A 26,007-nucleotide genomic window follows, 5' to 3' on the forward strand; every position below is an offset into this window, starting at 1 on the left:
GATGTAATAGGGCTAAAGTTTAGCCCTTGATATCCAAACGTCCCTGTAGTGATCGTGTGAGAGGGTGGCGGACCCAGCATACAATGAGTGAGGGCACAGGCCGCCGCCTCAAATTCAAGAACAGGCTGCTGAGCGTGCTAACCTGACCAACCCACATAGGTAACCTTGGAAACACAATGAATTTCAGGTGGAGTTGCTCGAGACGACAGTCTGACCAGCACAATGAGTTCCACCCATCACAGTCTGAAAAGCCTGATGCGGAAACAGTGAAATGCCTCAGATTGCCATTGAAGTAACTTCTGGATGGAATAAAACAGAGCATCCTTATGTGCTTCCATAGTGGGGAACCTGTGACCAAAGATACACACGTCGACGGCGAGGTCGACGCCGCACTGCGGGCACCGGAAGCGGGCGAGGCCGTGGGGCACGTTGAGGACGGCCTTGCAGCACGCGCAGGGGAGCTAGATCTTGGTGGGGTCCACGCCCTACGCCCGGGGAGCGGAGCGGCGGGCGGGAGGAGGGTGGGGCGCCAGCTGAGGCTGAGGCAGCGGCAACGAAGGCGGGGGAGGCGGCGGAGTTGGGGCTGAGGGTGGCGGGGTCAGGGAGGCCTTGGGCGGGGACGGCAGCATGAGCTCCGGCGGGAGGCGCTGCGCCATGCGGCACTTGGGGCAGATGAACTCGGTCAGGCCGGGGGCCACAGCAAGGACACCGCGGCAGCCGGCGCAGCGCACCTGTACGGCGGCTGCCGGGGTGAGGGAGGCGCCGCAGCCGGCCATCGCGGAGGGCGGGTGTGAGGATTTCCGCCGTCAGCGTGGGAAGGAGGGGTGTTCCGCCGCGGTGTTAGGGGAAAAGAGTGGGTTTTCACCGCAGCCAATCAGTAACGAAAACATCTTTCCCGTCCCGCCCCCAGTTTCTCCACCAGGGTCCAGGGGTGTCTGGGAAAATCTGAGTTTTTGAGGGGTACACGTGCAAAGACTACTGATTCCGTGGATTTGGGCTTGATATCATCCGGGTCCTGAACTCTCAAAGGTACTCATTTTTAGAACCTCAAATTTGTTTTAGAGTGTTATCTGGTTCCTCAAAAGACTTTCACGTTTTCATTGTAACTGCCCTGACTACGGCACACTGAGCCTAATCAGTTCCTCCCTCTCCCAAAACAAATGATTAAACAAATGACAAGCAACCTTAAAATCTTGTCAAGCAACCTTAAAATCTACAACGATACCCTTTCGAAAAAAAGAACAAAAAACTACCACCACACAAGCGTCTCTACCTCCGCGCGCTAAATCGTGCTCACCAGAGCTTGCGGCGTGGGATAGCTTCATATCAACTCGGAGGGATAGCATCTTGTTATATGAATGACGGGGCGTCCTGGATGATGCCCGTCGAAGAAGGCCCTTATTGCAGCCTCTATCATTGGTACATCTGATGAATCTTCACTTGTATAGTACCACAAACGGATGACTACTCTTTTCAGATTCGTCAGATGCTCGACGCCGGCAAGCCTGATGCCACACGTCTTCACTTTACCCGCAGCCAATCGAAACCTGAGGGTCTCAACCTTGGGCAATGATTCAGCTTGGAAGTGCAAGGAGTGGCCTGCTCGACAATATTCGAAGTAATCAAGAGATCTGAACGCCGCACTGCTGCTGAAGACAATCCCTTCATCAGGGACATAGCGCGCCCCTAGCACAAGATGGGCAAGGGCAGGTAACCCTGCAAGAACAGAAATATCATCCTTGGACAGCTTGTCAACACGGATTTCCAGGCTGCTGAGCGTGCTAAGCTGACCAACCCACATAGGTAACCTTGGAAACTGGAATCGCAGGTGGAGTTGCTCGAGACGACAGTCTGAAAAGCACAATGAGTTCCACCCATCATAGTAGTCTAATGCGAAAACACTGAAATGCCTCAGATTGCCATTGAGTAACTTCTGGATGGAATAAAACAGAGCATCCATATGTGTTTCCATAGTGGGGAAGCTGTCATGAATGATACGCATGTACAGCTCCCTTAGATTCAGCAATTCCCCGAGAGCCCTTAAATTATCGACCGACTGGATGCTTGGATTGAAGCAGTTCAGAGTATGAAGAGATTTCATCTTGCTAATCCCATCAGGATAAGCTGTCCAATCAGGAACATCCAAATATGACAAAGCAGGCAAATGGACAATATCATGAGGAAGTTGGGTCAACGGCCCATCTATAACCAATGTCTCCAGATGACGTAGCCCACAAATTTGTTTAGGCAGTTGCATGCCCCATCCAAGGCTTTCAACATTTAAGTACCTCAGTTGAAACAGTTTCCCAATTGGAGTGAGGTCCAAATCATCAGCCTTACAAACAAACAGAACTCGGATAAACTTCAGCTCCAACAGTTCAATGCTATGATGACGCCACCCAAAAATACACAGTGATCGAACATGTGTCAGACTCATGCGAGGTGCGATTTTATCAAGTTCTGCCTCACCAAGCTGCAGAGAGAGCCGGCGAGTCTTGCAATGCTGTCTTCTGGTGACTGTCTCTATGTTTTCTACCACGCACAGAAAATTCTCTTCTGCAGACTTGGACACAATTAGATCCAGAACCATATCATGAACTTTATGATAGATACGCTCACTGTAATAAGCATGATGTTCCACAAGCTGGATGATCATACTCCTATTCACCAATTCATTGAAATGGCTCCCCGCAATTTCCAATGCATCTCTCCCATCTATTCCACAGACAAATCCTTCAGCTACCCATTGCATAACTAAGTGATCCTTTTTGATATGATGATCCTCCGGATACATACCAATATATAATAAGCATGTCTTGAGATGATGAGGAAGATGAGTGTAACTAAGGTTTAGTATCTCTCTCATCCCTTCTAAAGTTGGATTTGACCTCAGATCGGAACGTAAAGAATTAAGGACACAGTTCCATTGGCTCACTGATCTGTTCGATTGACTAGCTAAAAGGCTAGCTATACTGATGATTGCTAGTGGCAGTCCACCACATTTTTGTAGAATTTTTTCAGATGGTTCTTCAAATGGATGAGGACATGTGTTTTCCAACCCAAAAACTCTACCATAAAACAACTGCCTGGAACTATGATCGTCAAGAGGTTTCATCCTGTAAACAAATTCCCACTGAAAATTGCAACATGTCACTGCCACCCTTTCGATTCGTGTAGTTGTCAACACTTTGCTACCATAGTGGCCCTCGGGGAAAGCACATTTTATAATTTCCCATGCTGATGCATCCCATAAATCATCAACTACAACCAAATACCTGCCAATATGCATGTCCAAATACACATATTAATATGATACCGCAAGTAAAAGGTTTCTTTTTATAAACAACTTGCACTGCTTTCAACTAAAATAAATCCGTTGAACTTTAACATCCAAAATAGAGTGTCTATGTAACTTGTTAGCTAAACCAGCTGAATTAGCTTGCCAAAATTCCGATTCATAGTAAAGATTGTAACATCACCCATATGAGCCCTAGAAATGTACTGGAGATTGTCTCAATAAATAGATGAACCTTAAGGAAATGTATTGTATTGGATCAGCAAAGCAAAGTAAGTAAAATAAATTTGACCCTACACTATTTTAATTTTGAAATTCTGATTTTATTGTGCATATTTAAATTTCAAAGAAATTGAAATTCAATCTAGTTAAAAACGCGGAAGTTACAAATCCTGCAGCTTAAAATGGTGCGTAGAAAAGAGTGGAGTGTTGGTGAGAGGTACAATTGAACTTCGATTCATAGTGCCATGTATGTAAAGGCCACAAAAAAGGAACAGGAAACACAAATCAATGCCAGATAATCTTGTGAAATAAGACCAGAAATGAGCCACCTGCCACTATAGACAGGGAAGCAAGCTAAGTGTCATTAGGATTGTGCTCTGTTGTCATCACGCTTTGTTCATTCTTTTAGTACTTTTATACTTTCTAATAATATGTTAAGATAGGTTAGAAATGTGAGCGTTGATGTGTTGAAAAGAATCTAGGAGTGTAGGACAAGAATAAATACCTTTTGTCCTGTAGATACTTTCTAAGGTTATCTATGAGCCCATTAACCTCGCAAATATCAGTCCCTCGCCCCAAAATCTGTGTGACCAAACTCTTGAGAAGCACCACCATGTCAGGTCTTTGAGACACTGATACAAAAGCCTTGCAAGCAAAACTTTCACCAAAGTTTTTGTATACTTCATTTGCAAGTGTGGTCTTTCCTAGACCTCCAAACCCAACAATAGACACGACTCTTAGTTCTTGCACTGACGCATCATCCACCTATTTCAATCAATTCGAAGACAAGCTGGGGTCACAATAACGCAGCACAGAAACAAACCAAAATAATGGTACTATAGGATGCCAACCTGCTTTTCCAACAAATTGATAACCTCTTCCTTCGGGCCATCAATACCAACAAGTCTTGACGATTCCACATAAAGAGCAGATATCCGAGGGTCGACAGCAACACCACCGGATCTAGTCTTGCAGTAATCTAGCTTGTACCTCATGCGCCGCATACTAGCCTCTTGCACACGGATCTTGAGCTCTTGAATTTGGTTGGCGAGCTGATGCCGCGCCCTTAGCGTCTTAAGACGGCGCAACAATCCTTTACCGTCGCAGGAACCTCCAACACGGTGCATGAACTCATCGATGCAGTCCTCGATGTCGTACGACATTTCCCTCACGTTGTTCCTCCACTGCTTGGTTTGGTTATCCAGGTCCTCCATGTCAGCGAGATCTTCCAGGAGAGCGGCCATGCTGCTGAGCTCCTCATGGAGGAACGCCACCTGCAGGATTGGGTTCAGGAATTAAGATTAAAAAAAAAAAGGCAAACTCCATGAGACCATGAGAAAAAAAATTGGATCAAAAGGCACCTGTTTCCGCACATCCTTGAGCTTGGCATACTTTTCCCCCATAAGAGTGGCTAGCTTTCCTAGGAGCGAGTTCATCACTCCCACTGAGGCACTCACCAGTATCTTCTCTGCCATTCTGACTGCACTTCTGGGATGCCGCCGCCGCGGAGGATGGTGACCACGGGCGAGCCAAAAACCAGCGGATCCGCCCGGATCTACATGGGGAGACGCCGGCCGCGTTGTTTCCGGGGGAGCGGGAGGAGCCGTGCGGCCTCTGCGAGAGCGAGCGGCAGGCGGCGCTATGCCATGGAGCGATGGAGCAGCGAAGGTATAGGGAAAGGTGTGGCAAATGCGACGACTTCGGGTCAGCGCAAGGACTTCAAGTCTCCGCCCACGTCCGTGTTCACGCCCCCCGCAGATGGTGGGCCGGCGCTCCGCGTTGAAACCCGAATAGTAGAGTCGCCATCATGGCCCCTCTCGGGGGGGGGGGGGGGGGGGGGGGGGGGGGGGGGGGGGGAAAGCCAGCCTGAAATGACCCACCAGGCCCAACTCTGGCCTGAAACTCAGCGGCTGTACCCGTACTATACCCAGCCACGGCGGGGCGACGCACCGACGCAGACGGACGCCGCCCGCACACGCGACGGCATCTCAATCCCGACCCCCACGAGCCGCCGGGGAACATGGGGTTCGACCTCAGCCTGCCGCCGCCGGCGGCCGAGATCCTGGTGTAGGAATGGGCGTGGCAAAATAGATTGATCCATCATCCGTCGGCTTGTTAATCACAAATGAAAATGATTATTAGCACTTCCCGGTGTGTAGATAGTCAACTGTTTTGTGTATATGAAAGGTGCGATGCAGGAGTTAACAAAGAGAATTGGTTTCCGTGAATTTCTTGTTTGTTTGGGACGGCTGGAGATATAAAAAATTTCAACCTGCAACACCACGTGTGTCTCTAATTTTTTTTGAATTCCCTCGTATATTTTTTTTGGAAAACCTGCTCTGCTTGAGTCCTACTTCCTCTGTCCTTTAATATATGTCGTCGTGGGAATGGTCAAACTTTTTTAAATTTAAAATATTAGCAATATTTATATTTTTAAATAAATTTATTATGAAAATAGATTTAACGATCTATCTAATGATACTGATTATGTATTATAAATATGAATATTTTATATATATATATATATATATTTGGTCAAAGTTGATTGCGTCTAAATTCTCGGGAAGTGAGAACGATAGACAAAGATGGACGGAGGGAGCAAAGAGGATATACGCACAAATTTTAAGATCCCGTTTGATAGGGATCCAGATTCTCACCGGTAACGTTTCGGATGAGTTTGGGATGATGAATCAGAATCACTGGACTGTTTGGCTGCATAATCAGAATCACTGCGAAACCACGTTTACACCGATTCACATTCATAAGCAGAAAAACTTGAATCACTTGGAACCGTTTCTACAAGAAACGTTTCACCCTTTGCCCATTTAGCAGTGATTAGTGTGTCTCGCTAGAATCTGAACTGCCAAACGGGCCTAAAATTTGGAGGGCGCAAAACTGCGGACTAGCCAAAGCTTCCGAGTTCCAAATTGAAATGGAGTCAGACAACAAAACTGGCAGCCGCGTGCGCGCGCGGCCGCGGCGGCGACACGCCACGCCAGGCCTGCACTGCACGCACCTTCGCGGAAACGCACACCCATGTCGGCAGGCAGCCACGAGCAGCAGCCGGCGGGCCGAAGAATAGAAAAAACCGGGCGGCGCTCCCCTCCTCGGCTGGCGCCTGCGTGCGTGCGTACGGCGCCGTCCGGGACCTGACAGCGCGCGGCGTGACGGTTGCTGCCCGCCCGTCCCAGCTGCACGCCAAGCCAGCGGTGCGCCGCCGACGCCCGAGTGTTAAAATCCGCCGGTGATCCATAACAGTAAAAATAACGCATCTCTGTCATCTCATTTACAACTGTCAGCGTGCCACCATCAGTTATGCGAGCTCCAAGCCTCCAAGTAGGAAATATGAGGAGCATATACGTGTAAGAGCTGCTAAACCAGTATCTGTTGTTTGGCGATTGTCAAGATTAAGAAACTTCCAGTGAACTCAAAGGCAGAAATCTTTTTCAAAACAATGCCAGTAACCAATGTAAAAGAGATTGATGATCATATCCTGCATATATATTGCATGGACCTGTAGAAACAGAACGACTTAGTTTATCTATAACAACTTTAAATCGAAAATCATGAAGTGCTCCAGGGGACTGCAGGAACCAGGGCGTGGGAGGCCTCCACGGAGGCACGGGCAGCAGGAACCGGAGCGTGCGGGAGAGGTCCTTCCTCCTGGAGCTTGCACAAGACCCACAGGAACCGAGGAAGGCGGTGACGGCGAGCGGCGTCCGTTCGAGCCTGAGCTGAGCATCAATTCCCCAGCGGAAGGCCGTTGAGCGTCGGGTAGAAAAGGACGCCACGCGTCCGTTCCTGCACCCAATTTTTTTTTCCCCTTTACTCACCTTTGAAATACAAGACGCTTCTACAGGTCGTAAATACTCCCCTCTATGCCTTTATGATTTCGGATGTGTTATGGTCCTAACTACGCTGGCGGCGCGCCGCCGCGCCGGCGAGCTTTGGACAGAGTTGCGCAGCCGGCAGCGAGAAGAAGAACAGTAGGATAGGTTTGATGTTTTCTCCATTCCATGCCCCCCCTTCAGCGTTCTCTAGCGCTTGCATATCCAGTCCGGCTCTCAGCCCACAGAGACGATACATGGGCTCATAGGCTGCTACTTACACGGCCTTTGGCCCAACTACTACTCTCCTTTCTTCTTCTTTGCCGTCGGTGCCTCCTCTGTCACTTGGGCTGTGACACTCCCCCTCCATTGGAAATCAGCTCGCCCCAAAGCTGCTGTAATGGAAACCTCTGATGCAGATAGTTTAAATTCGACCAAGTAGTCCAATCCGCCGGCGAGGAAGACCAACGAATGAGGCCATATGGAGTTACTGAATTACCCACTTTATGCAGACTAGTATGCCACTGTTCCCACCTTCTGAACGATTTAGGGGCCAAAATATTTGAAGCTCAACTTATGATTGGATCTCCTTACAACTGAGACTTGCACATATGGCTGTAACCTCAAACATACCTAATCTCCAACTTCGAATGACCTTTCTGTTCTATTCTTATCTGCTTGTGCCTTCATTCTGCTTTGAGCTCTGAGTTAAATATTGTTGAACCAATTTGTTCATTAAAGATCTTTCCTAAAGCCACCGCACCAAATCTGGTACTTTCACATTAGACTCAGATGGAACACAGAAATGTCTGGGTTTCCTAAAGCAACCTCGAATGGAGTTTTGCCCAACGCTGAGTGATACGTGGTGTTGTAACAATGTTCCGCTAATGACAACCACTTAGCCCACTTGGATGGACAATCTTGAACCATGCATCGCAAGTAAGTTTCATTGATTAAGTCTCTCTGTTTGCCCATCCATGTGAGGGTGATAGGATGAACTCATATTTATCATATTTAAGGTGGTTTCAGTGAGCCTGAATAACTCTCGCCAAAAATTGCTAGTGAATACCTTATCTCTATCACTAATAATAACATTTAGCAACCAAAAATTGCGTTGCCATGTATGTGGAAAACAAGCTGTAAAATTATATAAAATAATTAAAAAAAGTGATTTAGTTTGATTTGTGGACGATTGTCGACGAAGCCTTGGCGTTCGTTGTGAAGCCGTGACAGTTGTTGATGAAGTCGGCTAGTCGGAGTCGATCCCGACTACTTGTTGATCACGTGGAACCCACACTCGACTAGTTTGTAGTCAAGACGAGAACTTTTAGATAGTCATTATTGTGTCGCCGAGAGCCAGCGCAGTCATGCATGCTGAAGTCTCATGTACATTTCTTCAATACGTGTTGTGAAGAGGAATAGATCTCTCGGTGGCCTACCTGGTACGTGCACTGAAACTCCAAAAAGTAGCTTTACACGGAGAGTGCTTGAGCTGATAGTGTTGACATGAAAATCGAGATGCGATCCTCACGCGCTAACACACGAACCTGGGAGAATCTGCTTAGCTCCTGTTCGGGTTGAAGCCCTGTTGATCCGCGGCGTGCCAATGAATCTGACCTGCTGATTGACAAGGATAATCCGGATGTCAAATATGAAAGCGAATCGGCTGGTTTGCCGATTGGCCCTATGAAGATCGTAACAGCTGATTAGCTGAAATAGAGATATACGATCGGCTAGGTCAGCCAATGTAAGTGCTGCAGAGGAAACGATAATGCGCAACCTAAACAGTGCTACGAGGAAAACACTTGAAATAGATTTAATCGGCTATACGATGTATCCTTGATAGCAAAACAGAGTAAGAAGCCGATCTGAAACTATTACGAGCTGGATAATTGTGATAAAAGCTAGAACAACGAGGTGAACTTGAAGATCTAGCAAGTATCGATAACTTGAATAAATCCAGATGAAACGACAGCGATGTGCCCGAAGTTAAAGCCTGGAGATTATTCGGTAGACACGGAACTCATAGGCCAGTCGGAGATCAAGTTGATGCAGCCCCACTAGCTTGAAAGAACTCGTGAAAAGAGAAAAAACTTTGGCGAAGTCGCCGACTTGAAAGTAAATTGCGACAATAATAGATTTGTTTTTATTGATGTGTATGTGTTTTTCTAGACCTCGTAGGGTCTCTATTTGTAGCCTAACCTCAAAAACCCTAATCCTAGTCGATTACGACGCGATACAATATCTGTAACTTAAAAAAACAAACTTTCTAAATAAAAACGATTCATACAAGAGTACGGACACTAAATAAAAAAAACTTGTATAAAAGTCAGGATATCTTCACCGATCCAGCTTCTCTTCTGCCTTCTATCATCCGAACCTCCAATATCCCCGATCGGCTGGAGTCCTGCTCGCCTCACGCGGAATCAGCTGAGCCCCCCTGTCCTCATCAGCTGGATCGGCTGGAACCCTTCCATCCGCATCGGCTGTCTTCATCAGCTGAGTCTCCATTATCTTCCATCGGCTGAAAATTGGTGACTCCTTCTGCTGATTTCCCTGGCCGTTGCTCTTCCACCACGTATCAGCACCTCGGCCTCCTTTTGACATTAGTTTTTCGACATGTGTTAAAAAATGGTGTCAATAGATAGTTTCCTCAATCCATGCACGCGCAGTAGATGGAATATTGATTGGCCTTCATTGCTTCAGTATAGGATTCGGCAACCGAAGGCAATTAGCTTAAGATGCCTTCGTTCGTGACTTCAACTCGAAGACGGAAAAATAATTCCGCCGATATTTTTCCTTCTCACGGGTGTGGAGCAGTAGCGGATCATCAACCTTGAGCGACGCACGGAGCCATGGAGGATGATCAGCTATAGCAGTGCGACTAGTGCTGTAGCTTTTTGCATGTAGACAAGCCGATAACCGATTGATCTCTCGCAAGCTTCTTGTATCCGCTTTGAATTGGAACTCGGCGACTTGCTTTTCCTCGAGTAGATTGATTTTTAACATGAGTTCCTTCAAGCTCGCTCGATGATCTCGACAATCACCCCTACCTGACGCGCCAGATGTCGGTGTTTTATACCTGGTAACCTACCGAGGGGTCCTCGGTAGTAGATTCGTTGGTTTGGGATCGTCGGACCTGGAACTCGAAGGTAAAAGCGAGGATACAAGACACAGATTTATATAGGTTCGAGCTGCTAGAGTAACGTAATACCCTACATCTTGTTTGGGGTGTTGTATATTGCGCCTTGCGATTGGTTGTTATTTGATGTTGAGAATTTGATCATTTGATGTGGTTCTATGAGATCTTCGCCTATCGATTTAGGGACCCTTGCCCTCATTTATATACTATAGGGGGAATTACTAGTCGGTTACAAGAAGGAGTCATAGTAGGATTACATGGTATGAGTTCTAATAGGATTACAGAAGGATCATAGTAGGAGTCCATCTTCTTTATTCCTTGTGTGTAATTGGGATCCATCTTTGTTGTCGGTGCCTCCTCTGTCAATTGGGTTGTGACTGGATGCTTTCACGAAGAGCGAAGCGAATAATATAAATTATCCATTTTATGGCGGCCTGGTTATCACGGGTGTGTACAAATTACGTGAATAGTAAGTTTTGCACTATCTTTGTATCTATATTGCACGGTGCTATCATCTATTTTTATTATTAGTAGTGAGATAATTTGATTAATGTCAAATGGAAATACTTTTGACATGTATAGGGTATATGCTTCATATAGATTTATAGCTTCTTTGGGGTGAATTTATATTTATAGATTTTATTTGATTGACATGAATATGCACAAGTGCACAGTAAACCACTACAAATTTTACACTTAGCCACCAGGGAAAAAGAAAGGCAAATATTACTTTTGTGCCTGGTGACTTACCGGCAGGGGCGGATCTAGCGGTGGGGCGGGCGGAGCTCAAGCTCCCCTACCACCTCTCGGATAGTGGAGCCCACTTTGAGTCCCTCCATAGTTTTTGAGGAAGAATAAGAGAAGGCAAGAAAGAAAAACGAGAAGGAAACAAGCTCCTGCTAAGTTCATGAACTGCCATTGCTTACCGGAGGGTGACTTTGCTGCCACTGTGCCAGGCTATGAGGGTGTTTGGTTCCAGGGACTAAAGTTTAGTCCCTTTCACATTAAATATTTAGATACTAATTAGGAGTATTAAATATAGGTTAATTACAAAACCAATTGTATAAATGAAGGCTAATTTGCGAGATGAATCTGTTAAGCCTAATTAATCCATGATTTGACCTACAGTAAATATCTGCTAATCATGAATTAATTAGGCTTAATACATTCATCTCGTGAATTAGCTACGGCTTATGCAATTAGTTTTCTAATAATTAGTTCGCGTTTCATCCTTCTAATTGGTATCCCAACATCCGATCTTGGGCACTGACTGAGGCTGAGGCAGCGTACTTTACTTTCAAGTCGGCGACTTCACCAAAACACCTTTTTTCTTCACGAGTTCGTACGGGTTGGCAGGACTGCATCAACACGATCTTCGGCCGATTCTGTAAGTTCCGCTTATCGAGTAATATCTAGGCTTTAACTTCGGACGCATCGCTGCTGTTTCGTTTAGATTTATTCACCAGTTATCGATATCAACTAGAATCGTAGGTCTTACCTGTTATTTTAGTTTTTATTATCAGTTATCTAGCTTCAGGTACGAATTGTCGGCTTTTATTGCTTTCGTTCTTTGTTATCATACAGCCGATTAGATCTATCCCAAGTGTTGCTTCTCTAGCGTTGCTTAGTTTGCTCTAGTAGCTTTTCTTTACAATCGTTACACGGTATCGGCTGTTTTATAGCTGGTCACCTCTACAGTAAATCGGTCGATTCGCCGATACGCTTTTAAAGACAAATCGGAACTTTAGCCGATCGGAGCCCCTAGAATTTAATACTTTCATTTTCTTGTCAATCAACAGGTCAGATTGACTGGCACGCCGCGCGAACCGCACCAAGGCGATAACTCGAACAGGAGTTAAGTAGATTCTCCCGGGTCGTGTGTCGGACGCTGGGGATCATCGGTCGATTTTCAACGCCAACATATACTATCATCAGAAGGACAAGGAATTCAACAGTAAGGATCTGCAGAGTTCAGTGGAGCCGACATGGAGAAAAGGAAGCTACATGGCAACGCGAAGACGCGTTAAAGAAAGAGTTTCCCCATCTGTTCAGAATTCAGCCGAATCTCGGGGATGAGATTCAATTTAAGTGGGGTAGGTTTGTAACATCCGTAAAAATCACCACTCTTAGATTACTCGTTAAAATTATTTTCAAAATCTTTCGACCGTTGAGCTTCCAAAATTTCTAACCTTTCTGGCGATTTTGCCATCCCGGCAACCAAGCCAACCGCCATGATTTCCTTCCTTCATTTTTCTCCGCCGCGCGCTCAAACAAAAATCTCATATGTGCCCGACCGTTTCCGCATTTCCCGCCAACTCTCCTTTTATTTTTCTCTCCCTTTTTCACTTCTCTTTTCTTTTCTCCTTTTCTTTTCTTCCTTTCTTCCTTCTTCTTCCTCCTTCCTCTTTCTTCCTCCTCCTCCCTTCTTCCTAGCAATGTGCGCAGCCCCCCCCGGCGCACCGCGCCTCCCCCTTGCCCCTTCCCTAGCCGGCTCCCCGAGGCCCCAAACACGCACCTGGCCCTCCCCTTGGCCAGCCCCACCTGCGCCCTAGCCGGCGCTGTGCGCCTGGCCCCCTTCCCTGCGTAGGCCACGCCTGGGACCCCTACCCGCCGGTAGCACATCCGACGCTGCCGCCGCGGTCGTGACTCGCCTTCCGCCGGCCCCTCCTGTCGCCGATCCCCTACCTCACCGGCCGCCCAAGCTCGCTGGACCGGGGGCCCATAACCGGTGGCTCATTTTCTTCCTCCCCAACCGGCCTATAAAATGGGGGTGACGCCCCAGCCGCCGCCTAACCTCCTTGTCCAAGCCACCAGTGCCTCCCCCACTGTCCCTTGCGCCCCCTCGCTGCCGCCCGACAAGAACTCTGGCCGCCCCAAGCTACCGCCGGCCACCCCCTTCCCCTAGCCGTTTCGCCCAAGGTAAAGGCAAAATGGGACCTCCATGATCCCCTCCCCCTTTTCCCCCACCGTGAGCTCGCCGCCGGCAGCCCCCCTCCCCCCTCCCTCCCTCCATCCCTGTCACGCACAGGACCAAGGAAGAACAAGACTTTTCCCCCAATTTTGATCTAACCCCCTCATTTTCCATATTCGCGAACCAGCCCTCCCACCTCTCTCAAAGTTTTCTCACGGATATGCCCTTCCACCTCCTAGAAATATTTGCAAATAGGTCCCTGGTTCTTAAAGTTTGGTCCTAAGCTTTGTTTTAATCCCCTAATACCCCGTTAACTCATCATTTCATGCACCAAACCACCTCCGTTCGATCCCAAATTCGATCACGCCGTTCTCTAAAATATTTCCACCAAGTCACCTCTGAATTACATGCTCAAACTCGTTTCCTCTAATTACCGTTCACGTTCTCTGTTCAAGCTCAACGGGAAAAGCTTTAATTTTTATTTATTTATTGTGTGCCTGTTTGTGTGTACCGTAGATCGGGGAGTACCCGAGGAGGAGCCTGAGGAGGAGTTTGACTACGAGCTTGAGCCCAAGAACCAACCCCGCGAGCAAGAACTCCTGGCCGACTTCGAGGACGGCAAGTCTAATGTCACCCTTTGATACGTATTTGTCCTAGTTTTTCAAACACAACCTGTTGGCCTATTTTTATAAAATTGCACAATGTTTTATTGCTAAACACAATTGGATAGCCACCCCTTAATTGCTATAAACATTCCTTGAATTGTCCTATAATTATCGCTAAATATGACTCGCTCTGTTCAGAAGATAATTACTGCTAGATTGCTTAGGACTTGTTACTCCACTCCAATATGACTATCACATGCTTTGTTAACAACTAGAAGTGTGAGTGTTTTTCCAATGTGTAAACAGGTCTGGGAATAAATGAAAGAGTTGCCTAGATGAGATGGATGGGTATTTCTGTTGGAGGTATGCCCTAGAGGCAATCATAGAGATGATGATATTCCATTTGTATCCATGATTTGTATCATTGAATATCCATTGAAGGCTACTTGAATTGATTTGCAATTATGTGAATTGTATGTGAAACTCTTTACTTGTATGGTTATTCTAAAGTTGTCCCTAGTCGGAGTTCATGTGAGGACACACATGAATATTAGACTAGCACATGTATTAGTTGATGACTATGTTTCACAAGTCATGGACATGGAGATGTTGAACTAATAATGTGGACACATGTGGAGACATGTGCTAGGACTGACCTAACACGAGAAGTAGTTCTCTCTTTAAACAACATATACGCTTTGTCCTTAGACCTGAGATTGTCGCATGTATTCTAGATGTGGATCGACCTACTTAGGGGCTATCAAACGCTACGCCGTAACAGGGTAGTTATAAAGGTAGCTTTCGGGTTTGTCAAGAAGCATGCTATGAGACATGGTCAATCAAGATGGGATTTGCCCCTCTCTGATTGAGAGTGATATCTCTGGGCCCCTCGAGTGATCGGATCCGAAAATGCATGGCCATGCTACGTACGGTTAAGAGTTAACCTACAAAGGGATTCCGAATCACAGGATCGAGAAAGAGCGGTCGGCTTGAAGCTAGACCAAATATCGTGAGGCAAAGGGAATAGTATGTATATTATGTTGTGATGGTTCGTCTGATATGATCTTCGTGTGCGTATAGGAGTTGGCACGTCTTGCTAGAGGCCGCTACCGACTATTGGGCCGAGTAGGAGTACTCGGGCCATGTCCATACGTATCCGAACCCATAGGGTCACACACTTAAGGGGCTGGAAGCCCAATTCGGATCAGATCCGAGTTGGATTAGGTTTAGATGTACTAATGGGCCTCGGATCCAGAGGCCCGTCAGGAACCTCTATAAATAGAGGGGTGAGGGCGCCCTAGGGTTTACACCTTTTTGGCGAAACACACCTACCGCGCCTCCCACGCCCTCGCCTGTTGCAACTCGTGGATCTAGCAGTCCGGCTTGCGACGCTTCCTCCCTGCACGTGTGGATACCTTGGAGGTGTTGTGCCTGCAGCACTTGGACGAGCCGCCGACGAGCCGCCGACGAGCCACGACGAGCCAACGACGAGCCGCGGTACCGGAGGCGATCTTGTTGCACGTGGACGAGCTGCTGAGGAGCTGCTGGACGTGATCGACTACGTACAACTACGTTGATCGACTACGTACGACTACGTGATCGTCTTCACTGCATCGACGCATATCTACATCTTCCGCACCAGTAGTGCGTCGAGTGGTAATCCCGTGATCCTTATACGGCAGTTCTTCCTGGTTATACGCGGTAGATTTTTTGAATTGCGCTAGTGTAGCCTACCTCGTATCCCAACAATTTCTTGTGTGGAGTACCGAAATGTTGAGCTCGTACCTCTATGGTTGAGCAAGGTTGGGAGATATCCATCTTGTCCCAGCTAAGGACCGAGTTGATGTGCCATATTGCCTAACCCAACTATCGTGCAACCCACTCGACCGTTGTATGTGGCAACAGCTTAGCATAAACCCTGCTAGCTAGTCTGATAGCCGTCAGGAGAGCTGGTGAGCAACGGGAGACCATGGAGCGGGACTAAACCCTGTATGACCTTAGATCCTGGCTAAGACCTCCCTAGGATTGTTAGCCCCTTGGTTTGCTTCCGTGATGGCTAGACAGTTTAGCTAAGTTGGGTAATGGCTTTGATAAGATCTGCCCCGGCACTAAGGTGTTCGTGTTGCGGTACCCTACTTGTGGGAAAAGTGTACAACCTCTACAGAGTTAAAATCTATCCAGGTAGTCGTATCCACGGTATTGGATGAGTTACGGCTTGGACACATAACTAGTGCTTGGGAAAGGGATAGTTTCATGGTGTGAGTTTGGTTTTTGGGAAGTGTTCGGCTGTTGTGCCATGAGCTACCTTGGACGGGGAGTCCAGTAGCACTAAAATTTGGATCCTTTGAGTAGGATCAACCCTACTACTTAATTTGGTTATTATGGAATTGCTTGCAAAAACCATTTGAAAATAAACCCTTGCATGTGTTAGAAAACTTGGCTTTATTGCAAATAAACCTAAACCTTATCCTTGATATACATCCTGTGCATACTTTTGCTTGTATCCCGCTCTGTGGATGGGGTTGGACTTGTTGAGTACTTTCGTACTCACCCTTGCTTTGTTGCTCCAGAGGAAGACCTGGAGTATGTCACCGAGGACTTTGAGTAGAAGGTCGCTTCAGCACCCAACACTGCCTGTGGTGTTGGCCTTTGCAGATGGTTCCACTGTCGCCTAGTTCCAACTGCAGTTCAGACTTTGACTGGACTTTGGTTTGGATTTGTATCGTTATCTGTTTGTTTCTCCTTTGGGGATGGCTCGCCCTCCCGCTCCTTCGGGACTTATACGGTTTCTGAACTATCTGATGAAATAGATGTGTTATCAGCCTCCTGGGACTGATATTTCTAACACATTTAGTCTCCGCCGATGTGGGAACGCTTTAGGCCTGAGCATCCTGTAGTGAATGGGGGTAAAAACCGTGTTAAGCACAATGTTAAAAAGCTGAAGCTCACATTTAATGAACTTCTGGCTAAATATCAAAGAGATAACAAGGCCAAGCGTGCTAATTGGTTAAAAGATGTTAAGTTATCAAGATTGCCTCCTAAACGTAATTCTAGGAATGGGAATTGGCAAGGAGAAATGTTTTATTCAGCGGCATCCTGTCCTCCTTTTAGGCTATCAATGCTAGTTCCATGTGCTCCACATCCCACTAGTTTTTATCCTTACTCATTATGGGGGTGGAATGATCCATGGGTGCATACTCCTTCACATTTTAGACCATATCATGTAGAGTATGTAGCGCCTAGAGAACCATCATGTGCAAGGCAGCCATATGTGAAAAATGACCAATTTGAGGAAAATGATCGGTCTAGTGTTCAAAATAAGAACAAGGTTGTCAAGCAAGTTTATCGAGTGAAAAGAGATGGTTGCAAAGGTAAAAGTTCATATCGGAATTCAATTAATGAAAAGCTAATTAACATGTTAGGTACTTCGGCTAGTGATGGCAAAGATGATAAAAAGATCAGCCATTGATCCTCCAAGTGCCAAATCTGACAAAAGAAGTTGAACAAGGCAGAAAACAAGAAAAGAGCATTGCTGTCCAAAACTGAAGCAAAGTCAAACCATCCACTTGGTTTATCAAATTGGCAGAAGAAGAAGCTGCAAAAGCTTAGTGCTCAAGATTTGAGAAAGAAGAGCATGGCATGGGTTCCTAAAAGAAGCATTCAAACTCAAAGCAAGGATGATGTTCAAGCAAAGGGTGTAACACAGTTGAAGGAGAAGAGGGAGTTTGAGAGACAATCTCCAAAACTAAGGTTTACACCAAATCATCAAAATTTTTGGTCAGTACCTCATCCATTTGCTTTACAAATACCATATGTGCCTATATCTTGGAATTCATCCTTGGATATGTCTGGTTGTCCCTCACACTCTTATTTTGATCCTTGGTCATATGGGTCTTTATATCATAGAGGGTTGTCACCAAATTGCTATGCACATTAATTAAATTGCAATAGGTGTAATTTCAAAAGTCGAAATATTTAGTTCTTAGAGATGGTTTTAATTCCTGAATTTATATATCTCTATATACTTTTATTTCTGGCTGTGCATATTCTTACGGATGGATTCATTATGAATGATATTGAATTATCATCCTTGGCAACGTATATGGTCGATGAAGCTCTTTGATCATCGTCCTAAAGTAATGGCTTCCCGATGAGAGATCATTTTTACCTTACTAGTGCTTTAAGTGCTCGAGGGGCAAGATATTAGCAAAATGAGTAATTTGCCATCATGGAGTTTGTATTTACTAAATTGGCTTGCAAAGTGTTTTCAAAACATTGGTGCTATCTTTATTTCACCAAATGCTGTTGTTTTGAGATCTTTAGCCGGTTGAAGTATTTAACATTAGTAATTAAGCTGAATATGAAATTTCTCTACTCAGGCTAAAAATTTTGGAATCCATGGTTGGAAAGCATGCTGAAATATTTAATGGCTCATTGTTGAACGTATAGCAAATATTTATGCTTAAATGAGTCATTGGATGTTTTTGTTAATAGAAGTCAAGAGGATTCTCTCGAATTCTATTATGTGTCATGGCTCTAGACATAAGAAGTCCAGGATTGTCACTCTGGAATAATGAGCATCAGGTCGCAGTGTCCAAAAGGACATTCTCATAAGAGAAGACCGATGTTTAGAAATGCAAGAGGGTACATCCTGAGCACCGGTCTGACCGCCATCTGGAACCGGTCTGACCGGTATGGCTTATTTATCTCATGGAAATTATGATTGATCGGTTTTCAAAAGGTTTCATCACACGTTGATGATGTCTTTATTTCATCACATGATGTGGTTTTGATCCTTAGCCGATTGAAAGCTTCAACATTAGGAATTAAGTTGAATCTTAGTTTTTCAGTTCGAGCTAGAAAGATTGCAATCTATGAGCATAAATCATACAGAGACATTTGATGGTTCATTGCTAGTAGTGCAGAAGATATCCATGCGTAAATGGATCATTGAATGTTTATAAATGCCTAGAGATCGTATTTGATAAATACAATCCTATACCTAGGCGTGAGAATCAAAAGTTAACACTCTGGCATAACAAACATCAGGCTATAACATCCATGGGGACGCTTTTATATTTAAAGGCTGATGTTTGGCAATGTCAGAGAGCGCATCCTGGGCAGACCGGTCTAATCGTTATGTCTACCACTTTGGCCAATAAAGTTTCGGAATTTGCTGGAGCCAACGCTGGTAGTTGAGGAAAGTCAGTTGTCATTTATTTGCATAATACAAGATGCATTGAAATATAAAGCAAGAGTAAACAAGAAGGGTTCAAGAGTAATCTGGCCATCATCAATTCCAAGGAAATTGTGTCATATTTGCCTTTTTAGGCTGACTACTCACCTTACTTTATTTTATTGTTGAAATGACTTGTGGGTGTGATATTGAATCATTTTATCTTTCTTCATTCTCAATTTGAAAAGAATTGTAAAGACCAATTGACATTATAGCAATTCGATCGCTTTATGCATCCACGATAGTTTGCAGGTGTGAGAATGACTTTGAATTAGTATTTGAAGAATTCATAGCTGAGGCAGTGATACTCAGGCTTATCTCACTCGCACAAGGTGTATAAACATCAACAACAAGATGGTTCCTTCATATTAGGCAGAATCAAGAATATGGCTGATAGACACTATCGTCCTTAAAAGTGAAACATGGTTAATGCACTTGTACTTTACATTGTTTTTGTGCAAATATAAATATTTCTTGGTACGCAAGTTTTACTAAGAAACAGGGAGCATGTGCTGACGACCAAAAGTGGCATCAAGCCGATCAGGCTGCTCTCAGCCGGGGTCTGACACGGCCAACCGGTCTGACCGGTGGTCTTGGCCGGTCAGACCGGTCTGAACAAAGTGCTCGAAATGCATATTGTACTTCACCATTGCGTAGAGCTCGTCGAGACAATTATGCATATGTGGAACGTCTAATTTGGAGTCCGGGTGAGAGAGTTATGGCTTCGACAAGATTCATCCCTGGGCTGACCGGTCATACCGGTTTGGATGGGCGGTCTGACCAGCCAAATCCGAGTTAGGAATTGTATTTTGACATGGGATTTATGTAATCTTCAACTCCTACTGGGGCAAGACCTCCCCACGCTATAAGTATAAAGGGTCATGGCCGATTGAGGACATCCCAATCGAATCAATCTACAATTTACTTTATTTCCTCAACCCTAATACTTTTCCGACCCCCTTGTTGTTCATCTATTGTTCTCCACGACTATAGATGGCGTTCTAGGCTTGTTGGTCGACCTAGGGCACGCCGGCGACGTCCACGCCCTGACGGGGTCCCTCCCGGGCGAGAGCTTCGACGGCCTTTGCTAGTTTGCTCGTAAACTAGTCGTTCTTCACCACGTAAGTGCGTCGGTTATCTCTTTGCTAGTTTGCTCGTAAACCTAGCCGTCCTCCACCACGTAAGTGTGGTTGTTATCCCCTCGAACGATCGATCCCGGCCAAACCCTAGCAAACCGGTCTAACCGGATTGCTGAACCGGTCTGACCGACCTGCGCAGCCTCTGTGCTACTCGGTCCGCTCGCGACCCGCACGATCTAGCGCACTCGTGTATTAGCCGAAAAAGACGTCAAAACTTACCATGAGTTTTTGGTGCATGGCTATGCTCCGTGAGCCTGCAGTGTGCTGGGCAGAACCTCCAGTGTATCGGTTTTGTCTCTTCTGGCCTGAGACTTGCAGGGCTTCGTCTGAAGCCCAGTGCTCATCTTCGTCATCCAAATTTGTCTGTCTGGACCTGGCAGCATCAAACGCTTCCTTAGCTTTCCTTGATGAAGCCAATTCCACCCTAGCCCTTGGCTTCTCATCACACAGGAGCGAAGTGAATGTTCTGACTATTTTGCGCTCAAATAGCTTCAGGCACTCTGCTTCGTGCTCAGGGGCTCTGCCAATTCCACTTGTAGCGTCGCTGCAGGAGAATAGAAATAGATTGGTATTCATTATTCACACCTGATGAATTTAGAAATATGTTATTGACTTATGAATCTTACAAGAAATTCATCCATAATGATAGCCTTTGTATCTGAATGATACTGGTGCCAATGGAGAATCAATTTTTCCTGGTACAATTCATTTGTGCGGCGATTGGCTGGTACATAGGTTGATCCTGGGTGCCACTGCTTGAGAAGTGCAGAAATGGTGGACGCCACCTTGGGACAAGGAGGATCTACATCCCAGGTGCTGCTAAGAAGACAAGTCAATATATCATGTTCATGAAAATTATGAAATACAAGTCACCCTCAGCATTGTAAATTACTAGGCATGTGTTTGGTTTTGAGACGATATGGGTTGGGTTGTAGCTGACCTCCTTTTCGGGTTGGGGTCGACCCATCTCGTGTTTGGATGAGAGGGATGGGATCGTTCCAGTTTTTTATTTGATTAGAGGGGTTGAGAGGGATGGGATGGATGCAAACAATTACATGAGGCTGTTTTTTTAGCAAACCGATCTTTTAACTAAACAGAATCGCTGTATTTTTTAGCAAACCGATCTTTTAACTAAACAGAATCAGCAGTTGATTGGTTTAGGGTTTTTTTTATCAAATTTTTTTGTTTTATGCTTCTATCACTGGCTGCGACTCCAGCTCTATTTCTCTGTGGGGTTGTGCATTGCCCACAGCTTTCCCTCTAGTCGCCGCTATCGAGGCACCCTCTCCCACTTTTAATTTCATCTTCATCTACGAGAGGTAGTGACGGTGTGAGAGGGTGGCGGACTTGGCGGACCCAGCATACAGTGAGTGAGAACGGGCCACCCCTCAAATTCAAGAACTGCTAAGTACCCAACACTTTAGGCCGCAGCTCAATTTTGTGCTAAGTACGCCAGAGGGGAGCACCATCCATTAGGTGTTGCACCAATAAAATTTTACCAAAAATTTCTGTAGCCGGTACACCCTATTTGTAACATTTTTCAAATACGGTAGTACATTTACATTTTCTAAAAGCAGGTTAATAGATACACAATTTACTATATCACGAGGACACAACAATTTATGAAGATGCATGCTAGGATTGCGCTAACACAACAATGTATACAGGTAGCTTGTAACATGAATGACGGGGCGTCCTGGATGATGCTCGTCGAAGAAGGTCCTTATTGCAGCCTCTATCATTGGTACATCTGACTCTTCACTTCTATTCCAAGAGTAGCCCAAACCGATGGCTACACTTTTCAGATTCGTCAGATGCTCGACGCCGGCAAGCCTGATGCCACACGTCTTCACTTCACGCACACCCAATACAAACCTGAGGGTCTCAACCTTGGGCACTGCTCCAGCTTGGAAGTGGAAGGAGTGGCCTGGTCGACGAGATTCGAAGTAATCAAGAGATCTGAACACCGCACTGCTGCTGAAGACAATCCCTTCACCAGGGACATAACACGCCCCTAGCACAAGATGGGCAAGGGCAGGTAACCCTGCAAGAACAGAAATATCATCCTTGCATAGCTCGTCAACATGGATTTCCAGGCTGCTGAGCGTGCTAAGCTGACCGACCCACATAGGTAACCTTGGAAACGAGAATTGCAGGTGGAGTTGCTCGAGACGACAGTCTGACAAGCACAATGAGTTCCACCCATCATAAGAGCCTGTATGCCTTTGGTTGAATTCTGAAACAGTGAAATGCCTCAGATTGCCATTGAGTAACTTCTGGATGGAATAAAACAGAGCATCCTTATGTGTTTCCATAGTGGCGAAGTGGTGATCAGTGAAACGCATGTACAGCTCCCTTAGATTCAGCAATTCCCCGAGAGCCCTTAAATTATCGACCGACTGCTTGCTTGGATCGAACCACTTCAGAGTATGAAGAGATTTCATCTTGCTAATCCCATCAGGATAAGCTATGCACGCAGAAACCTTCAAATATGACAAAGCAGGCAAATGGACAATATCATGAGAAAGTTGGTACAACGGCCCATGTATAACCAATGTCTCCAGATGATGTAGCCCACAAATTTGTTTAGGCAGTTGCATGCTCGATCCATGGTAGGAGCTTTGAACATTTAAGTACCTCAGTTGAGACAGTTTTCCAATTGGAGTAAGGTCCAAACCATCAACCTTACAAATAAACAGAGCTCGGATAAACTTCAGCTCCAACAGTTCAATGCTACGATGATGCAACCCAAAAATACACAGTGATCGAACATGTGTCAGACTCATGCGAGGTGCAATTTTATCAAGTCCTGCCTCACCAAGCTGCAGAGAGAGCCGGCGAGTCTTGCGATGCTGTCTTCTGGTGATTGTCTCTATGTTTTCTACCACGCACAGAAAATTCTCTTCTGCAGACTTGGACAGAATTAGATCCAGAACCATATCATGAACTTTATGATAGATACGCTCTGTGCGCCAAGAAAGATGTTCCACAAGCTTGATGATCATACTCCTGTTCACCAATTCATTAAAATAGCTCCCTGCAATTTTCAATGCATCTCTTCCATCTATTCCACAGACAAATCCTTCAGCTACCCATTGCATAACTAACTCATCCTTTTCAATATCATGATCCTCCGCATACATACCAATATATAATAAGCATGTCTTGAGATGATGAGGAAGATGAGTGTAACTAAGGTTTAGTATCTGTCTCATCCCTTCGGGCCATCAATACCAACAAGTCTTGACGATTCCACATAAAGAGCAGATATCCGAGGGTCGACAGCAACACCACCGGATCTAGTCTTGCAGTCATCTAGCTTGTACCTCATGTGCCGCGCACTAGCCTCTTGCACACGGATCTTGAGCTCTTGAATTTGGTTGGCGAGCTGATGCCGCGCCCTTAGCGTCTTAAGACGGCGCAACAATCCTTTACCGTCGCAGGAACCTCCAACACGGTGCATGAACTCATCGATGCAGTCCTCGATGTCGTAGGACATTTCCCTCACTTTGTTCCTCCACTGCTTGGTTTGGTTGTCCAGGTGCTCCATGTCAGCGAGATCTTCCAGGAGAGCGGCCATGCTGCTGAGCTCCTCATGGAGGAACGCCACCTGCAGGATTGGGTTCAAGAATTAAGATAAAAGAAGGGGGCAAACTCCATGAGACCATGAACAAAAAATTTGGATCAAAAGGCACCTGTTTCCGCACATCCTTGAGCTTGGCATACTTTTCCCCCATAAGAGTGGCTAGCTTTCCTAGGAGCGAGTTCATCACTCCCACTGAGGCACTCACCAGTATCTTCTCTGCCATTCTGACAACCCTTCTCGGATGCCGCCGCCGTGGAGGATGAGGATGGTGACCACGGGCGAGCGAAAAACCAGCGGTGGAACCTGGCGGGCTTGATCGTTCCGATCCGCCCGGATTTACACGGGGGAGACGCCGGCCGCGTTGTTTCCGGGGGAGCGGGAGGAGCGAGCGGCCGGCGGCGCTATGCCATGGAGCGATGGAGCAGTGAAGGTGACGGACGGCGGGGGCGATGACCTCGGGTCAGCGCAAGGAGCTGGAGGGCGCGGGGCGGGGCGGGGCGGGGCGGAGCTGGAGGGGCTGGGGCGCGTGAATGGATAAGAGGGAGAGGAAGGGAAGGAAAGGGGAAGGATAAGAAGACAAGTCAGTATGCCATGTTCATGAAAATTATGAAATACAAGTCACCCTCAGCATCTGGCGATAAGCATATGAATTTACTAGACGTACTCGCCCCATGTTATTTGGAGTCAGCACAGGCCTGTCAGTGGTTCGATGAGTTTTGTAGGGTCCCGCCCCTTGCGCTTTTTGGATGATCCGTTTATACATCCTATGCCAACAGACCGTGCACCCTGCACATGCTCAAGTACAGTCACTAACAGTGAAGAATGTTTGTAGACACTTCCTTTGAATAAGAATTCGGTGTTTGGATACGAGGTGTTAAACTTTAACAGTGTCACATCGGATGTTCGGATGCTAATTAGGAGAACTAAACATGAGCTAATTATAAAACTAATTGCAGAACCCTGTGCTAATTCACGAGATGAATCTATTAAGCCTAATTAATCCATCATTAGCAATTGGTTACTGTAGCACCACATTGTCAAATCATGGACTAATTAGGCTTAATAGATTCGTCTCGTGAATTACACTCCATCTGTGCAATTAGTTTTATAATTAACCTATGTTTAATACTCCTAATTAGCATCCAAACATCCGATGTGACAGGTGTTAAACTTTAACACATCGTTGCCAAACAGGCCCGAATTCATTGATACAAATGAGGCATTTCCACTAAGAAAGATGCCACTGGATTCAGTATGACAGTGACAAACGTGAAAAAGCCCTTATTTACTTCACCCCTAACTCCCAATTTTAACACTATGCAAAAAGAAGATTCCCCATCACATCAAACTTGCGGTACATGCATGGAGTACTAAATATAGATGAAATTAAAAACTAATTGCACAATTTTGTTGTACTTTGCGAGACGAATCTTTTGAACCTAATTAGTCAATGTTTGGACAATAATTCACAAATACAAACGAAATGCTATAGTGTGCTACAGTGCCGGCACAGTAATTTTGGCACTCCCAATTTTGGGAACTAAACAAGGCCAAAGTGGAGGGATATACCTGGGAATGGGGAGTGCCTGATAATTGGCATTGAGGTAGTGATTGCTCAACTGGTTGTCCTGCAAGAGCAAAACCAGAACATACAACAGTGCTAGGTTTTCCTCAAAAGATAAAACCTAGCACAGAAGGAGACAAACTTGAGACAACAGAAGGAGTTGTTGCAACACTCGTTTGTTGTAGTGAAGTTGTAGTGAAGCCCTGGTTGGCAAGTGAACCTGTAACCACTGTTTGGTATTGCCCGTAGCCAGGTGGGAAGCAGTCATGATTGGTGGACACAGTTAGCAAGGTCATTTGCGCTTGCTTGCAACACTTGCTTTTGAGGCAATGCGCTGGGGCACAACCTAGTGATGATTCTGTCAATATCTGTAGGGTCAAATTGATCTTCATTTGTAGAAAAAGCTGGCTCCTGGATAGGATTCCTGTTTCTGGTACATTCTGGCCGTGTATGCTTACTACATGTGCGATGAATATCTTC

At 45.8% G+C, this 26,007-nt stretch overlaps 3 protein-coding genes across 3 annotated transcripts; all 3 read right to left on the reverse strand.

Annotated features, from left to right (window-relative positions):
* Positions 1–1,074: 1,074 nt before the first annotated feature.
* Positions 1,075–5,228, reverse strand: LOC117860677 (disease resistance protein RGA5). Its single transcript, XM_034744055.2, has 4 exons — positions 4,879–5,228; positions 4,369–4,791; positions 4,023–4,282; positions 1,075–3,275 (listed from the first exon to the last, which is right to left on the reverse strand). The coding sequence occupies exons 1-4, from the start codon at positions 4,990–4,992 to the stop codon at positions 1,322–1,324; spliced, it is 2,751 nt and encodes a 916-aa protein (XP_034599946.1). The 5' UTR covers positions 4,993–5,228; the 3' UTR covers positions 1,075–1,321.
* A 16,621-nt stretch (positions 5,229–21,849) lies between these two features.
* On the reverse strand, positions 21,850–24,481 carry LOC117861045 (disease resistance protein Pik-2-like). Its single transcript, XM_034744511.2, has 2 exons — positions 24,073–24,481; positions 21,850–23,987 (listed from the first exon to the last, which is right to left on the reverse strand). The coding sequence occupies exons 1-2, from the start codon at positions 24,184–24,186 to the stop codon at positions 23,589–23,591; spliced, it is 513 nt and encodes a 170-aa protein (XP_034600402.1). The 5' UTR covers positions 24,187–24,481; the 3' UTR covers positions 21,850–23,588.
* LOC117861044 (disease resistance protein RGA5) lies at positions 22,024–22,821 on the reverse strand. Its single transcript, XM_034744510.2, has one exon. It carries the CDS (start codon positions 22,819–22,821, stop codon positions 22,024–22,026), a length of 798 nt encoding a protein of 265 aa, XP_034600401.2.
* Positions 24,482–26,007: the final 1,526 nt, after the last annotated feature.

This window comes from Setaria viridis, chromosome 6 (genome assembly GCF_005286985.2).
Source record: "Setaria viridis chromosome 6, Setaria_viridis_v4.0, whole genome shotgun sequence".
Classification (NCBI taxonomy): Eukaryota; Viridiplantae; Streptophyta; class Magnoliopsida; order Poales; family Poaceae; genus Setaria; species Setaria viridis.